Here is a 17775-nt window from a genome sequence, read left to right on the forward strand (position 1 = left end):
ATTTTTTCTGGGCCTTTCAACTAAAGGATTCATCTCACTCATTAACTAATATGGGTAACTGTTCAAGTACTCATTTAACCATTTTGTTTCTCAATACTACATTAGAAATTAAGGATTAATGATAAATTACACAGCTAATGCTATGAAAAATGTTTAAAACGCACCTGCTGTATTTTTATGTTCCTCATCAGATCAACAATTTTCTCTTGGGCTAAGTGCCCAATCTCAGAAATATAAAAGGCTACAGTTAATGACAGACAAAACTTTTTGAATTTGTAGGTAGGAAATCTGGGAAAGTACCAGAGGATTAATTAAGTCTTTTCTATAGAATTACCATGTCATCTTTCAGATTCCAGGGTGGATACAAATCAATGAAAAAAAAGTTTTGTTATTCTTTAAAATCAGATTTTTTTTGGATAAAATGCTTTGAGGAAAAAACCTATCTAAAGATCATTTTAATTAAGATACGTTATAGCTCAAAGATATCTTATCATGGAATAGGGATTATAAATTCTAATTCTATAGTATGAAACAATATATTCATGTAATGTTTAAGAAAAGTTTTGTAAATGAGTTCCAATAGTTCATGGATTAGGAACCCAATCTTATGGAGTTCCAGGGGCTTCTGTATAGGTTATTTAGGTTAATCTTTCTATCTACCCAATGGGATGCAGTGCTCAATCTAGAAGATACCATCAGAGATGCTTAGTTTTGCAGTTCTCAAACTCTGGATTTATGTCTCCAGAGATAATATGCTTTTTAACAGCAAAATTTTTTTTAAATAACTAAATAATATATAGAGGTGAGAAATAACAGACCTCAACCCTATTGTCCCTCTGCAAATTTGTGTACACAGAGTCAATCCCTTACTTCTCTCTAAAAGTGCAGTTTCAAAAAGTTCAACGAATAGAAGATTGTTGGGGGCACAATAGATCTGGACGAGGAGAAGTCTGAAGATAAACGTGAGAGGGGAGGGACAGGCAGTAGAAACAAGGGTGAAACTATTTGAACAGCATATTCCAGAAGTCTTGAGGTCTTTCTGAGTGTAGCCTTCACTGATTTGAGATCTACCATACCCTTCTCCCACTAGAAGGGAAAACCTATAATGGCAGCAGGCTGTAAGAGAGACCCAGTTTGGGCATAAGAACCATTTGAGAAACATATGTTTGCTGATGATGTTTTAAAGAAAGTAACACCAGTGAACTGTTGGAAGTCGCTTAAGAACTTGGATTCAAAGACTGTTGAAGTGATAATCTCACTTTTAACAACAACAGGTTCTTCTGCCGGTGTAGAAAGAACATTTTCTTCCTTTGGATGAATTAATTAATTCTGTTAGTCTATAAGGTGCCACAGGATTCTTTGTTGCTTTTACAGATCCAGACTAACACGGCTACCCCTCTGATACTTGAGTTAGCTGCAGAAGCCAATATTTTAAGTTTCTTATGTTGACCTGTCTGACACAGTCAATTTAATTTTTTTTTAATATTTCATTTAACTACTGTAGTTAAAAACAATTTTAAACAAACCTGATTTAAAAAACTTGAATGTTTAACTAAATTCAAAAATTCGTATGCTGTTTTATTAAAATATTGTAAGTTTGCTGTTGAAGAAAAAAATCCAGAATACATAACGCTGTTGTTTTAGTTAAATAAAACAATTTAAATGTCTGTCTGGTGATGTTCTCCTCCTAATGCAGCATGGCAAGAAAATCCTCCAAATATTAATGATTTACCTGTTGAATTGGTGATAGTTCACCTCCCAATGACATCATAAATATCTGCTTCAATTACCTTTGGTAAATGAAATAACCAAACAATCATTAATTTTCTGATATAGCTGTAAAACTAATCTGAAAAGTTCTCAAAATAAATCACTTTAAAAATGTATAGTGTGTACCTTCTAAAAATGAAACCTACATCTATCTGAGTTGTGAAGAATATATATTAAGGTTATAGCAACCGAAAAGAATACACTTTTATGTAGAAATCCATTACTAAATCGAGTCTTCCTGACTAGTGATTTAAATCATGATTTAAATCAAATCCACCCTGTCAAATTCCCTGTAAATGTCTGTTGTAATGTTTTGAAAAAGGAGCCCTAGTTCTGCAACACAATCTCCATGAACTAACTTGTGACAGAGGATCTGAAACAGGGAAATTAACTGCTGCAATGAATCATCTTCCTTCCTTTGAAATGCAAAGGCTGGGTTTACTATATGTATTCTGACATATTACATGTTTAGGTACCTCTCCATAGTGATGTATTGCTTACTTACTTACTTGGTATGTCAGCTATATAGCCAAAGGTCCAAACAAATGCAAAGACCTCCTTCCCTGCCATACTTGGCACTGAGCTAAAGTGGCCACATCTAAAGATTTTCATTTCACATTCTACTTTAGAGAACATCAACGTGGGGCAGACGAGAGCCATGAACAGAGCCCATGGATGTGTTATAAGATGACAGAATTCAACAAAAACATATATGAAATAAGAAGGCTCTCCTCCCTCTACTTTGTACATATAATAGACCAGGTACAAACCCCCAATGACCACAAGAAAATATAGTTCATTATCAGTTAAAAATGTACAAAGTGGATGCCTATTTGCAGTGAGTGTGACTGGTAAGCAATGCTTTCAAAATGGGCTGCAACTCAATCTGCACAGCCTGCATGGATTCTAGCATAGAATATCAGGGCTCAGTTACTGATCTTTCAGATTTACCATTTCAAAATGTAGATCAATGGAAGATTACCTACAAATAATGGATGAGGACTTATATCTCAGTTTACAGCACCTGCATAGAAGGGTTAGAGTTCAATCAGCCCTCTCAGTACAGAGAAACTCAGACAGGTTAAGAGATATCTTGATTTCTGAATTTCATAGTGGTAACACAGTAAGGTCCTGATAATATATCCAAAGCAGTAGATTGAAGATGTTATATATACACATCTAACTCACTTCTCACAGTATCAGTCTTACATGGTGAACTAGCTGTTTCAGTATCCTGAGGTTACTGCTACTGCCCCAGTTGTACTACACAGCATATACACATGCTGTCCTTCATTCGGGTTGTAAAGGTTGTTTGCATAGAAGTGCCTAACAGATAACCATCCTATTGAATAAGAATTATCTTGTAAAGCTGCTGATTGGTGCAACTATAGAGGAGGTAAATCAATAGGCTGGTTATATACTAACATACCCTAGAAAACAGAAGGAGCAAAGTTACTGAGGTCAATCACTAATCAGAAATGTAGGTTTTTGTAACAATTAGGTTTTAGAAAATGTTTCCATTATTTTAATAGGACCCAGAAGTCTGCCTCCCAATGCCCTGCTCTCACCACTAGATCACACTTTTCACAAAGAGAAAACGTATAGTGACTCTGGGCCCAATTTGAGTTTGGGGTAGAAACCACCAAAAGGTAGATTCCACGCAAAGCCAGGTGGCTCCACATGAGCTTTGGCTGGAGTTGGAGAGTTTGTTCGACCCTGAAACCAAGGACAGTTAGGCGGTGGGGTGCGGATAACAAGGGGGTGCTGGGGAGAAGACGGAAATCGCTGGGTTGCACGCAGCCAGACACACACACAGCTGGCAATCAGCTGCCGAGCCCCAGGTAAGAGGCAGATCAGCGTGCCACAAACCCAGCGCGTCAGCGTAGGGGACGACAAGCCCTTTGCGGCACAGCCCGGCTTGCACGCTGCGGGGGCGGCACGGCTGGGGGCTGACCCCCACTCCCGCAAGAACAAGGACCGGGCCCCGGGGAGAGGGGTCTGAGGTGAGTCCCGCACCATCGGGCCGCGGAGAGGGGAACCCCTCGCCTCCCTGCCCTTCAGGTCGCCCCCCCACCCCTTGACGCGAGAGGTGACCCGGGCCCCTCGCGGTTACGGCGGGAAGCGACCCAGCCCCCGCAGGAGCCGCGCGGGCCCCGAGCCCCCGGCCCCGGGTCTCACCGCCGCGGTGGGAGATGTGCCGGCAGCGGAAGCGCTGCCGCTTGGGCCGGTGCAGCAGTCCCGGGCATTTGAGCAGCAGCGCCGAGGTGAGGAGGTAGCCGCCCAGCGTAGAGACCAGATACAGGGCGACGCCAGCCATCCTGCCCGCTCCCACCGAGCCAGCCGGCCGGCCTGCGGCAGCCGCGCAAAGGGCCGCCCCGCGCAGCCGCAACCACGCCCCCCCCCCCCGTCCACCCGGGCGAGGGAACGGAGAGCGCAGCCGCGCGCGCAAAAAGGGGGCGTGGCCCTCCCGTGAGGGGAAACGGAGCCAGGTCCAGCACCGGGGGGTCAGAGAACTGGAAGGGACCTTCAGCGGTCATCTAGTCCAGTCCTCTGCACTCCAGGACTCACCCCCGCCCCCTCGAGGGGGACTCAGCCCCCCTCGAGGGGAATTGACCCCTCTCTTCTAGCCTCCAGGGGACTCAGCCCTCCCCTTGCCATATACACCAGGGCGCGGGGCTTAGTCCCCCTTTCCAGGGTCTCACCTTCCCTGAGGGAATTCCCTGCCCCACACACAGAGGAGGAAAATTAACCTTCCCCCGCACTATCCCAGGAGGTGGATTACTCACCTCTCCACAGACTGTACCCCGCTATTGCACACATGGGGTTAACCCCCCAGCCTCTATCTTCCCTGAGAGGGCTCATCCCCCAAGGAGGGCAAATTAACATCTTTTTTATTTCCTCCCTTCATCAGAGTATTTAGACCTCTTTCTTTCCCTATAGCAAGATTAAACCCTGTCACCCAGCACAGGGGAACTTTAGGCCATGGAAGAAATTCCCCTTCCCATCCCTCATAGATGTGGGGCTTACCCCCATTTCACCTCAGCAGGGGGTGCTCCTCTAGGCTTCCTCCTCCAGCCTCTGAGGGGAACCTCAAACCCTCTCCTGCTTTCTCCAGTGGTTTAGGCAGAGCATATCTTTGAATCACCTCTTTCCCCTCCCATCCAGTGTACAAGCAGTGGTGTCAAGTTTTATAACTTTTCACCCCACAGCCCTTAAGCCTCTGCCTATGGGCATCCTTACATTCTCCCCCATCCCATTGTCCAGGCAGCCATAGGTGCTACCCCTTCCACCTACTTGGGATGGGAGAGGTAGCACCTGCACAGAAATGGAGATGATTGAGAATGTTTTGATTAAAGATGCCAGTCACATGCACATCACTGGGTTTAATGCAGCCCTAATATGGACACAGGCTAAATCAGCAGAGGATGGCTAGCCTGGAAACAGCCAATTGCTTGTGATTCAACTGGTGTAAAACAAGTGATTAAAGTACAATTGACTGAGTGTGCCTGTGAACCCCTATTCTTATGGAAAGCACTGTGGATGTTTAATAACCAGCACTGTAAAACCTCATCTAAAACAAATCATACTTAAAAGATTATTGCAAGAATGGTTTCTGGGATCAACAAAAATAATCTCTGTTAAACTTTCCTTTTTGGAGGACAGTACCAATGTGACTGATAGTCTAGGTGTGATCAATAAACACCATAAACCCAGGAATGTGTGTAATGTTTTGCTTGTTTTATAGAGGGAGACCTACAGTACCTATTACATTATCATAATCCTCAATTCATTCTAGAGTTTCTCACACCACCACCTGAGAGAGATTAGAGGCAAACTTTCCCACATACCAAGGCCAAAAGTGGGATAAAGATCCAAAAGGCTGATAGATTTTAGACAATTAGACATTTAAAATTAATAGAGACGATGGGAAATTAAGAGTTTAGTATTAAGGAAAGATCGATTGTACTTTTGCTTGAATTGGAAGCAAGCTGCATTTGGCCATTTAATGTGTGTAAAACTGCACTAAACCCAGTCTTCATGTACTGATCATTTATGAGTTTATCAATTATGGCAAACTCTTGCTAAATAAGTTATTCCACAGAGACAACATAATCTGCACCATTTTATCCTTGATATTTCCACTCCACATTTTTCCTCAAATGAAAGACTACCTTTCTTTAAAGTTCAGTAATTTATGATCAATGACAGCATATACACAATCTGACTATGAGATTGACTCTCTGAAAACCAAGCCATTCACTTCCGAGTTATTTGAGATGGAAGAGCCTTCCAGTGGGCCAGCTGCTCTAATCACTCTACAACTGTATTCTTGTACATAAGTGCCTTTCACATATAATATTTGTATAGGCATTTTACAAACACCATCAACTGTTATCAGCTGTTTTGAGTTCCAGTGGAATTTTCCTCTTCTTCCAGTAACAGTTTAAACATCATTTCAGTTTGTGTATGCAAATTCTTCTCCACTCACTGATGTTTCTCTATTCAATTGCTATATGAAGAAGTTTGAACAATTTAGTAATCTGACTCCTCCTTAAGTCTTCTGCTCCAGGATCTCAAAGCACTTTCTAAACTTTCATGCATTAAGTCACACAGCAGCCGTCAAGAAGCAAGGGAGGTATTATCCACATCTTATAGTTCAGAAAATGAAGCAGACATTTGAGTAATTTACTTTACATGGCAAATAATTAGAAGGGAAAAGAACCCACTTATCACAATTCCAGTTCTGTGCTTTAATTGTCATAGTAGAGCAAACTGGGAGACATTCTAACCTTTTGTTATATGCTACAAGGGCTTTTTTGTTTGTTTGTTTATTTTTTAAACTTGTTTTAAAATGGGTTTAAGTTGTCAGTATTTTGTCTTTTTTTTTTTAAGCACACCTAACCTTGACTCAGGCATAGGAGCTGATTTCTTCTGGCCACAGCTATGGCACTGGATAGATAATTTTCAAAAACAAGATCTGGTTGTCTGATCCACGAATGTAGACTTTTTTAATTGTTTTTTTAAAAATGTGTCTGATCTGAATGAACAGGGTTCCTGGCTCTGATGGAATTGAGAAGACAAATCCAAAAATGACTAAAGATGTCTGTAATTACATTTTAAAAACTCAAATACAAAGTTTCTGCTAACACAATAAGAGTCCATATTTTTTATTTTAAAAGGCAGGTTAGAGAGAGAGAAAAAGGTTCTCTTCTCACTGTCTCCATCTGACAAGTAACAGCTTGATTCCAAGCAGGGGTAATTTTAATACAAGTTCCTAAATATGTAATTAGGGACAAGGAGTTGACTCATCAAAACATATAGCGACACAGGCTCAGACATATAAAGAAATTAAAAGTTGCTGGTTTCTACATATGAAAACTGAATAGGTAAACAGAGAAAGTTGCCATGTTCCTTTCTCCACATTGATGCTCATATCTTTATTCTGAATCTGGACCCTATTCACTTTACATGCCGTGGTTTCACTATACCAAGCAGTGATTACTGTTTAAGTATCAACAGTCAGGAATCAAAATCCATAATTTGGATTGAGAAAACAAGTCACCTGAAACCAGGACTAATGTACCAGAATAATTCTTATTGTGTAATGGCTTTTAGTATTCCTCGAACAACCTTATAACTCATTAACTGCTGGTTTTCTTTAGGAGGAAAACAGGGTCCACGTTCTGTTACATAAGCGTAAGGGAATCGCAGCACCCACAGTCCATCAGGTGGGAGGGTTATTTCCTGTTTCTCAGGGTAAAATACAGGGCAAGGCGGAGGCCCTGGTTGAACCTGAAAAAAAACAGTAGGAAATATGTTAAGTGCTTTAAAAGATAAAATTAGCAAACTATTGGAATAAAACCCTCTCAAATAACTAAATCCACAAGGGTCTATTAAGTCTCTACTAAAATGAGGTTTGAAGCCACTTTAGCGCATTTTTAGAAGACAGTGTTTAAATGCTGTTCTTGCCAGAAAGGAAATAAGTTTCAAACCCCAGTGTGATCAACATGCTGAATTTAAAGATACCAGATTTGGCATCAGATCACTAAGACCCTGTCTCACACTACCAAAAATAAATAAATAAATAAATCTACATTTAGGGACACAGTTGCATCTGTGTAGTGCCGACAAGACTGAATTGTTTCAACTGTGACTCAAATTGTTCTACCACCTTGGATTTTTCAGGACTGTAACATGAATCAAGAGCACTTAAAATATTGTTTATCATCAACTGCACTAGAAGACTGAGCGGTGTCTTAATCAGGTCAAGAACTGATGTGGTGTAATTTTTTCCTTCAGCATATTAGATTTTCACAGGGTGGACAAGGGCCTTAGAAATCATATCACTTATAGGCATAAGTATCACTAGTTGATTTAGCTTTTTCCTTGCCATTTCATCCACATTCACCCCTAAAGGGGAATTTTGAAATATCACCATTAGGGCCTAATCTTGCAGCTCATACACGGGCAAAACTCATGGAAGTTAAATACGAATCTGAAAGGTAGACTACAAAACTGAATCTTAACCACTGAAGTGAATGGTGCCATTTCACTGCTGTGTGTAGCTTTAATCATTACTACTTCTGCTTGAACTTGCAAAACAAAAAACAATTTAGTATGTGGGTCTTTAAGGTCTCCCCTAAACCAGGTTCTGTTTGCTTTGTAGGAACATAGCACTGGAAGGGACCTCTTGAGAGACTGAGTCCAGTCCCTTGCTATCACAGGCAAATCAGTCATACAATTCTGTTCTTAAACTTATCAAACTCCATCTTAAAATTAGATAGGTTGTTTGCCTCCATTACTCCTATTGGAAGGCTGTTCTCTAGGACCTCACTCCTCTGATTAGAAACCTTCTAAATTTCCAACCTCTCTCTCTCAAATAGCTCTTCTCCATCCCTGATGCCCATGCCCAATGCATTTATAGACAGCAATATTTCCTCTCAGCCTTCATTTTGCTAGACCAGGGGTCAGCAACCTTTCAGAAGTGGTGTGCCGAGTTTTCATTTATTCACTCTAATTTAAGGTTCCACGTGCCAGTAATACATTTTAACATGTTTAGAAGGTCTCTTTCTATAAGTCTATAATAAATAACTAAACTATTGTTGTATGTAAAGTAAATAAGGTTTTTAAATTGTTTAAGAAGCTTCATTTAAAATTAAATTAAAATGCATAGCCCCCTGGACTGGTGGTCAGGACCTGGGCAGTGTGAGTGCCACTGAAAATTAGCTCATGTGCCGCCTTTGGCACCCATGCCATAGGTTGCCTACCCCTGTGCTAGACTAAACAAGACCTTTTAATCTCCTCATATGATATAGGCTTCCCACTCCCAGATCATTCTAGTAGCACTTTTCTGTTCAAGTTTGAATTCATCTCTTTTGAACATGTGTATATGAATGGTCCCAGGGCACTTTAGGGGAGTAGATGGTTTCTCCCCATAACTGATATAAACATACTGTGTGCTGGCTGCATTTCAGTGGTGCTGTATTTACTTTCGGTACCAACAAATGAAATTTGTTTGCCATATTTTATGAAGTGCTATATAAATGGTAAGATTATTCCATGACAGAGTACTATTGGAAAACACATCTTGTTCATATTTCATTACTTAAAAAAAAAAGTAAGTGGGCACATATCAATTTCAAATATCAATTTCCTTTTCCCAGCATCTAGAAATAGATGAAAATTACATCTTTTTCATTCTACAGATTCTCTGTTCTCAGAGTTCAGAGAATTGAAGATAAAAATCCAACTTAGCCATGCATCACCATTTTTCTGTGAAGACATTTTAATTTTTAATTTATGTTCCCATTGCTCAGTAATTATTTTTAAAAAGGCAGGTTATTCTTGTGCATTTTTGTGGCATATTATTTAAAATGTCTTTTCAGCCTATTGGAACCCCACTATGTCATCTATGATAAAATGTGTATTAAGAAGAAAGTTATGCTAACAAGTGCTAAAGTCATAACAGCCTTGGTGACTGAAGAAATATTTGTTTACAGAACATATACAGCATTTGCAACTACACAGCAAACTTCCCCACACCACCATTATCCTCAAACCTGATCTGTGGGGACTCTCCCTAAGGAATGAGAAGAGACTTATCTTCATTCCCCATTCAGTCCTTGGCTGAAAATATCAAGGAGCATTCCCAATGAGGTGGTGGTTTACATATCGTCTGTCTGCTGAGAATTTCTGAACTAAAACTAGCCTTTGAGAAATGGCTTTGGTGGCAACAATCCAACAACTTTTGGCCAGTACCAATTTGGACTGACCTACAGAACATTACAGATGCTCCCTGGGTTACGCAAACCTGACTTGTGCAAATCCGCACTTACGGGAAAAGTTCCGTACTTTTTTTTGGGTGGGGGCGTAATTGTCGGATATATGTTCCTGCCTTACACAAAATTCAACTTACGCAAGGCATTCCGGAACAGGGAGTGTCTGTAATTAAATCCTGGTTCAGGTTGGGGGGGAGGGATACCTCAGTGGTTCGAGCATTAGCTTGCTAAACCCAGGGTTGTGAGTTCAATCCTTGAGGGGGCCACTTAGGGATTTGGATCAAAATCAGTACTTGGTCCTGCTAGTGAAGGCAGGGGGCTGGACTCAATGACCTTTCAGGGTCCCTTCCAGTTCTATGAGATAATCATATATATATATATATGGAGATATACCTATCTACTCTTACCCCCTGCAACAATGAAGGAGCCTACATTCTTTTATGTGTCCCACAATAAGTGTTAATACACTTTTTAAGAGTTACATTTTGCAGTTCCTACAGTCACTTACAGATAGCTTTCTTACCTGAGGTGTTAGTATTATCTGCAGTGGAGCATCTGGCACCACAACAAAGAGTCTTATAAACTGAGCATAATACGGTTTAAGTCCTCGTCCCTGAGTTGATGAGAGGATGTATAAGGGCATATCAGAATTAAGGGCTTTTATAGCAGATTCTTTTGGCCCACCTCCCATCACCTTCATGACTTTCTCAGGCCCTGAACACATGAACCTCCGACCACGGGCGTCTTCATATTCAAATCCAACAAAGGCTCGAGCTATGTCATCTCTCCTCCTTCCTCTTCCCATTACAACTGCACTTCGTTTCCCAGGAACAGCTTTATTAGGAGCAGGCCAGGAATTAGTGTCTAGATCTCCCTCATCTTCAGCTCTTGTCCTGATGACAATGTCCCAAGGCATTAAGTAGTTTGTTCCTGGGATGAAGCCCTGCTGGTCTAAGCCTGTGTGGAAGTTATAAGCCTTAGCAGGGCCAAGTTTGACCAGTGACCAGCTAGAGAATTTGGGAAGAAGGCCCTTAGGGCAATTAGAATGAAGCATGCCAGGAAGATACTCAACAGTGGATGCCTGGCGATCTACCAAGCTTGGCCTCTTCTCGCTTTTAGACTCTGATGCTTGCCCATGAGCCTCTGCATTGTCTCCTCCACCTTGAGGATCAGCTGGGTAGGTGCCCAGGCTATCTGTTGATTGACCCAAACTAAGGGCTAAGCTCAGGCTGGTACTCTCTCCCTGGGTTTGAGGCTCTTTTTCTTTAAGTTTCTCAGCTTCTCCTTCTGGAGGGGCAGGTGAGGTCTCATCCTTGGCTGGTGCTGGATCAGGTGTACTCGGCTGAAAGATCGGGAAGTTGATGTGGTCCAGTTTCCCACAACATTTCTCTTCCAGCAGCTGTGAAAGATGGCACACAGTTAACTTGTCATCTGTAGTCTCAACGTTCACATAGCTCTGAATCACAAAACTAACTGAATGCAGTTTAATATAATAAGCTATAATATTAACAAGTCAATGCAATCTAGCCTCAAGCAAATATTTAGAGTCTCTCTTTTGGTGAAGTGGGAACCAGTGCACTTCTGAATGAACTACAGACACTATGCACATAACTGTTATGCTTAGGCCTGGTCCACACACTGTTTTTGTACTAGTATAACTATTTTGGTTAGGGGGTATGATTTTCTACACAAACAGTTAAAGATCAGTGCAATCCCTAGTGAGGATGCAGTTATATTGGTATAAAGTTGCCTTACACTTTTCCCTTATAAGCTACACCAATATAAGCACCTCAATACTATTATTGCCTAACCCCAACTGGAAGGTATGGAATAGTACTGCTTTAAATATCCTAGTATAGTCAAAGTGGTACAAATCTGTGATTGTAGAAAAGCTCATACTTTACTGCTTTCATGGAAAATGAATAGTTGTTCACCAAGCTATTCAGATGGCTTGGGTCTGATCCTGCAAGGTACTGAGTACTCAACTGCTGTTAAGGCAATAGGAGTAAAAACTGCTTGGCTCTTACAGGAGCAGGATAAGAAAAAAGTAATATTTAAATAGCCTAAAACTCCCTTCTTTCTCCCATGCTCCCTTTTCACTTAGGTCTCTCTCTCTCTCTCTCTCTTTGTGGTCAGAAGACTCATTTTCTTCCATCAAATCCCTCCTTAAAACAAACTAACGCAAAGACCATTTTAAAAAAGGCTGTGCAGTACTCCCATGCCAGTTCTAACTCTTATTGGAACACTAGGTACTAGTTGTGTCTGCACTGTTTTGTCTGTCTCAGACCTAGGCTCCGACTTTGAAGCTTGAAGGGACCATTATGATCATCTAGCCTCATCTCCTGCATAACACAGGACGCAGAATCTCACCCAGTAATTCCTGCATCAAGCCCATAACTTCTGTTAAAACTATAAAACATATATTTAGAAAGATATCCCAGTCTTGATTTACAGGTGTCAAGTGACAGAGGAGCCACTATGTCCCCAGGCAAATTATTCCAATGGTTAATTACCCTTGCTCTTAAAAATGTGCACCTTATTTCTAGTCGGAATTTGGCTAGCTTCCGCTTCCAATCACTTTTTCTCTTCCCCCCCATAGACATCTATAGACCACAATCAAGTCACCTCTTAACTTTTTCTTTGGACTCTTCAGGATAAGCTGTGCCTTGTTTGTACAGCACAAGCATAGCTATGGCTTAATAAATAATATTTTCCTTTGAAGCAAAAATGGAAAGCTAATGATTACCTGATAGAAGTCATAATTGGCTGCTTTGATATCAAAGGGATCATCCCGGGGTGCTTGTTTCCTCCCACAGTTACAGGCACCGGTGGAGCGAGCCCTGCTGTTGTGATACAACACTGGAGGGTTTCTATCTGGCTCTGGTTTTTCCCCTGAAAAAGTAACAAGATTAATTGGTGTTTGCTTCACCCCATCTGGAGAGATACTTGTATCATTTGGCTATCTTCAACCCTCTTCTGCAATGATCCCTCATACTTCCCCCAAATTACTTTCCAAAATTGCCAATTTATCATGCAACTTCCCCTTCCTTGTGTGTGTTTTACAACAAGTTACAAAGGCCCTTTGTACACACTGAGCTGCCTTTCTTGCCCATTGCTTATCGTGCAGGATATGGAGCTGCTATGTAATAATTTATGTTCCACCATTTGATTGTTATTGCGTTTGCTATATGACTGCAAGGGGTTAATTTAAGCAGAGGATAGATAGCCCCCCATTTATCAATACTTAAAAGACAATGCAACTACTATTTACTTTAAATTTTACCTCTGACCAAGCGGATTTCAACAATCTGGCTTGGGAGTCCCCATAGGGGGATCCAAGCAGAGGAAACTGGAACAATTAAGTTTGGATAGATAAGATGGTCCCTGAAGAATAGGAAAAAGTGAGGCAAAGACTGCTGGGGAGTAGACTGAACCCCAATCCCTAGAGGCAAAGGGGTCAGGGATTAACTAGGACTACTAAACCTTTAAGTAAGGCAAATATGCATATAGACCTTTTATTGTGTTGAAATCCTTTCTTCTTGTTATGCCTTGTTCCTACTGTTAAGATAAAACAATATGTTGTTTTGAAGAGGCTGTTTTGGGTCACTGTATTAAGCACTGGAGCTCAGTCAGGCCTGCAGAGTAATCATGGTTGGTACACAGTGTGCTGTAGCCCAGTGACCAGATCTAAGAGTGTGAAAATTGTGTTGTCCTTTTACCAGGTGAAAGCAAGAGAACACACACGTGAGGAGATGCACTCAGACAGGTCAAAGGTGCACCTAGGCCTTAACCATGACACTTACCAGTTCTTGCTTGAAAGGACAAATGGTTCTTCTGGCTATTTATATATATTCCTTGCAACTTCTATTTCTTGCACGGTAAGGCTTTATTTTAAAATAGCATTTGCACCTCCCTCAGAAACCATCTTTCTAAGCTGGATATGAGTCAACAGTGTGCCCTCGTTGCCAAGAAGGCTAACGGCATTTTGGGCTGTATAAGTAGGGGCATTGCCAGCAGATCAAGGGATGTGCTCATTCCCCTCTATTCGACACTGGTGAGGCCTCATCTGGAGTACTGTGTCCAGTTTTGGGCCCACACTACAAGAAGGATGTGGAAAAATTGGAAAGAGTCCAGCGGAGGGCAACAAAAATGATTAGGGGGCTGGAGCACATGACTTATGAGAAGAGGCTGAGGGAACTGGAATTGTTTAGTTGCAGAAGAGAAGAATGAGGGGGGATTTGATAGCTGCTTTCAACTACCTGAAAGGGGGTTCCAAAGAGGATGGATCTAGAGTGTTCTCAGTGGTAGCAGATGATAGAACAAAGAGTAATGGTCTCACGTTGCAGTAGGGAAGGTTTAGGTTGGATATTAGGAAAAACTTTTTCACTAAGAGGGTGGTGAAGCACTGGAATGGGTTATCTAGGGAGGTGGTAGAATCTTCTTCCTTAGAGGTTTTCAAAGTCAGGCTTGACAAAGCCCTGGCTGGGATGATTTAGTTGGGGATTGGTCCTGCTTTGAGCAGGGGGTTAGACTAGATGACCTCCTGAGGTCCCTTCCAACCCTGATATTCTATGATTCTAAGGATGTATGTTCAACTAGCATGGAGAGAACCCAAGTAATTAATAATGAGTCTAATCCTGCAACCCTTATTCACACCAAGTAGCAATTAGTTGGGTTTTTTGGTGGTGGGGGGGGGGTGGTTCTAAATCAAAGTTACATTTGGGGGGGAAGTGATGACACAAGGGACTAAGAATAGGGTATGGAGCCTTTAACCTCTAGATTACTAGTTATAATACACCTGTTATCACCATCTGATTACTGGTTCTGTCCTCTATGCAATGAGTTTGGTGGTCCCATCCCACCACGTATACACATTGCACACATCACCACAACTGGCAGTCTCTGCACAGACAGCAAGGACTGAACTGACCATGGAAACTCAACTATTTTCAATTCCTGGGAGTGGTCACTCCCAATCAGGAGTGGGCACATCAGTAGGGGTAATTAAGGGAATGCTGCAACATAGCCTTTGCTATAACTATCCCTTCAATAAACAGAGAGATGGAAACTAAACCCATCATTCCTGCACTTTTTATAAACATTAACATTAGACATAAGACCTATTTTTAGAGTCTATGATCTACTGTACCTAATAGTATTTCTTTTAAAATAAAGCCGGATTTAAAATTCAATGGCCAGTTAGATAGGAAAACATTTTATGGCTTAAAACTTGTAAATGTAAACTGCAAAAGGATCCTAACGCAACTGAGCTTAGTTACCTGATTTTGGGAGTAAGTGAAATTTATGCACACAGTGCTGATCAGTTAAACTTCGCTCCTCACACAGCTGATGCCCATTGCTCCAGAACTTGTAACAGTCTTCATGAAGTTGCATGGCATACTTGTGAAAGGCTGGTCCCCGGGCATGCTGGCTGTACACACGCAAGGCTTGTGCCAGCTGATTCTTATGAACTGTCATAGTGTAATTGTGGGGCAGGTTGGACTGGTAGGCACTGTGGGCCATGGGGAGAGCCTTTTGGCAACGGTTTTCAGAAAACTTGGTGTCTATATCTAGGTACCCCTCCAAGACTTTGATGCTTCCCATAATTTTGGAGGTCAGTTCCCCAGTGAGGGAAGCTGGGTCATCATCTTTCCCCTCAATAGCCACTTCATACAATTTCTGAGCTGCAGCAACCCACTTCTGATATGTAGGAAGCTCAAAGTGAGAGGGCTGAGGGTTTCTCCCCACACTGTCATCAAAGCCTTTCTTGCTTAGCACCAGCTCCACATGTTGCCAGAGGAACTCCTTGAGGGTGCAGTCCACCAACTGCCCAGAGGAGCTGGAGCTGCTACTGCTACTCTCAACATGGAAGGACAGCTGCTGCCTGCCATGTCTCATCATCTGATATCTCCTGGGCCCTGCCAAGGTGGGTGCCAGCAAGGAATCTGTCTCTTTCATTGTGCAGTTGCTCCTGAGCTGCTCCAGCAGCATGGCCACCGGGTCCTCTCCATCCTGGGCCCCACCAGCCACAATGTAGACAAAGGCCTGGTTAGCAGGCACAGTGAAAAGGCAGTTGATGCTCTGGTTGGTCAGCACCCGACTCTTACGGAAGATGCGGTAGATCTGGTCCTCCAGGGCATGCTGCAACCTCCTCTTGGGTGAATGCTTCTTGGGTGGGGGCTTCTCCAGCTGGCCGCAGAGGTCTTGCCCCCTGCCTGGTGGGGGGTCCACCTTGAGGGCCCCATTAAGCTGGAAGAGGAAGAGGAGGCGGGGCGGGCACGGCCTGCAGTTGAGCTTCCACTCCTTGCCAACCGGGCAGTCCTTGATGGCGGCCTTGAGGGAGGGCAGCACCTTCTGCCTCAGCCCATCCAGGGCCCTGAAGACACGGTCGTAGGTGATGTCGAAGGAGCAGGTGGGGTGCACCATCAGCAGGATGTGGCAGACGGAGAAGAGGTAGAGGAGGCTCAGGCAGTGCAGCTTCTCCTGGTGCTTCCAGAACTCATGGGCCTCGGCATGGGGCAGCGGGGCGCCAGCGGGGTGGCCGAGCCCCGGCACCCTGGCGTCCCCGGCGCTGAGGTCCCTGCAGGCCCGCAGCAGCTGCGGGGTGTCGCAGATGGAGGTGAGCACCAGGTACAGCACCTTGCTCTCCTGGCTGTAGTAGGCCTGCAGCAGGTTGTAGTCCTGGGCGGCGGCGGCAGCGGCGGGCTCCCCCTCGGCGGCGGCGGCCGCGGGCTCCCCGCCGTCGCTGGGCTCGGCCCCGCCCGGCCCCGCGCTCTCCCGCTGGAAGAGGGGGAAGACCTGCCGGTCGCACACGGTGCTCACCAGCGCCGCCTTCTCGGAGCTCAGCTGCAGGGCCGTCTTGCCGAAGATGCCCACCACGCACACCTCCTCCTCCGCGGGGGCGGGGGCGGGGGCGCCCGCCGCGCCGCTCCCCTCCGCGCCGCCGCCGCCCCCCGCCAGCAGCAGCTCCCGCAGACCCACCGGCACCGTCATCGCCGCGGCGGCGCGGCCCCCCAATGGGCCAAACTTCCTTCGGAGCAACTGGGCATGCGCCGCAGCCGAGCACGCGCGGTAAGTCCAGACGCCGCCGCGTTACTGCGCATGCTCACACCTCTGGGCGACGTGGAGCCGTAGGAGCGCAGCTGCGCGCAGACTCGGCTCCCTGAGCCACGTGGGTTGTTAGGTTGGGTGGGTGCGGAGAGACGAAAGAAGATGATGGGGGGAACTAGAGAAGACGAGGTTCAGGGAGCAGACTGGTTATCCCCAATCAAACAGGAGCACCACGAGGAGAGAGACTATGCCAGGAGACTGGCACCCAGCAACTCTCCTTCAAATCACCCACAATCTAGAGGAAATATGTATTTGTGGGAACCCAACTTCTAAAACCATCCTGCAAACAATTGATTAGTACTGTAGCCCTTCCAATGGGCAGTGGTGTGACCGTTTTTCTAGGTTACAGAACTGAGCAAGGGGTCTGATGGATCTTTCTACTGCAACTTGCAGAAGCCACATCAAGTGGAATTCCCACTTGTTCAAGCTCATTCCCCCTCGAAACTTTGCATACGGGGTGCTGGAACAGTTTTTCTAGTGAGGGTGCTGAGAGCCATTAAACCAAACTGTAAATCTTGCATATAATAGAAACAACTTCAAGCCAGGGGCTCCTGCAGCACCCCTAGTTCTAGCACTTATGTTTGCATATTCAAGTAAAAGGAAATAAAATCCAGGC

The 17775-nt window shown here is 43.7% G+C and overlaps 2 protein-coding genes across 15 annotated transcripts in view; both read right to left on the bottom strand.

The window, feature by feature from the left end:
- LOC120387349 (protein yippee-like 2) overlaps positions 1-4936 on the bottom strand; it is a 103421-nt gene extending 98485 nt beyond the window's left edge. For 6 of the 14 annotated variants that reach the window (XR_005590130.1, XR_005590133.1, XR_005590132.1 and 3 more), the window contains exon 1: positions 3949-4178. Coding sequence is in view for 4 of the 14 variants with exons in the window: in XM_039507986.1 (XP_039363920.1) it covers positions 3949-4087 (139 nt within the window). In the remaining 10 variants the exon portion in view is untranslated. Of the gene's footprint in view, positions 1-3948; positions 4182-4797 lie in introns of those variants that run through there. The other 8 variants (XR_005590126.1, XR_005590127.1, XM_039507983.1 and 5 more) reach the window with 6 other exon arrangements.
- A 1986-nt stretch (positions 4937-6922) lies between these two features.
- Positions 6923-17057, bottom strand: SMG8 (SMG8 nonsense mediated mRNA decay factor). Its single transcript, XM_039507971.1, has 4 exons — positions 15329-17057; positions 12796-12941; positions 10573-11448; positions 6923-7563 (listed from the first exon to the last, which is right to left on the bottom strand). The coding sequence occupies exons 1-4, from the start codon at positions 17040-17042 to the stop codon at positions 7366-7368; spliced, it is 2934 nt and encodes a 977-aa protein (XP_039363905.1). The 5' UTR covers positions 17043-17057; the 3' UTR covers positions 6923-7365.
- Positions 17058-17775: the final 718 nt, after the last annotated feature.

The sequence above is a fragment of the Mauremys reevesii genome, linkage group 20, assembly GCF_016161935.1.
Source record: "Mauremys reevesii isolate NIE-2019 linkage group 20, ASM1616193v1, whole genome shotgun sequence".
Lineage (NCBI taxonomy): Eukaryota > Metazoa > Chordata > Testudines > Geoemydidae > Mauremys > Mauremys reevesii.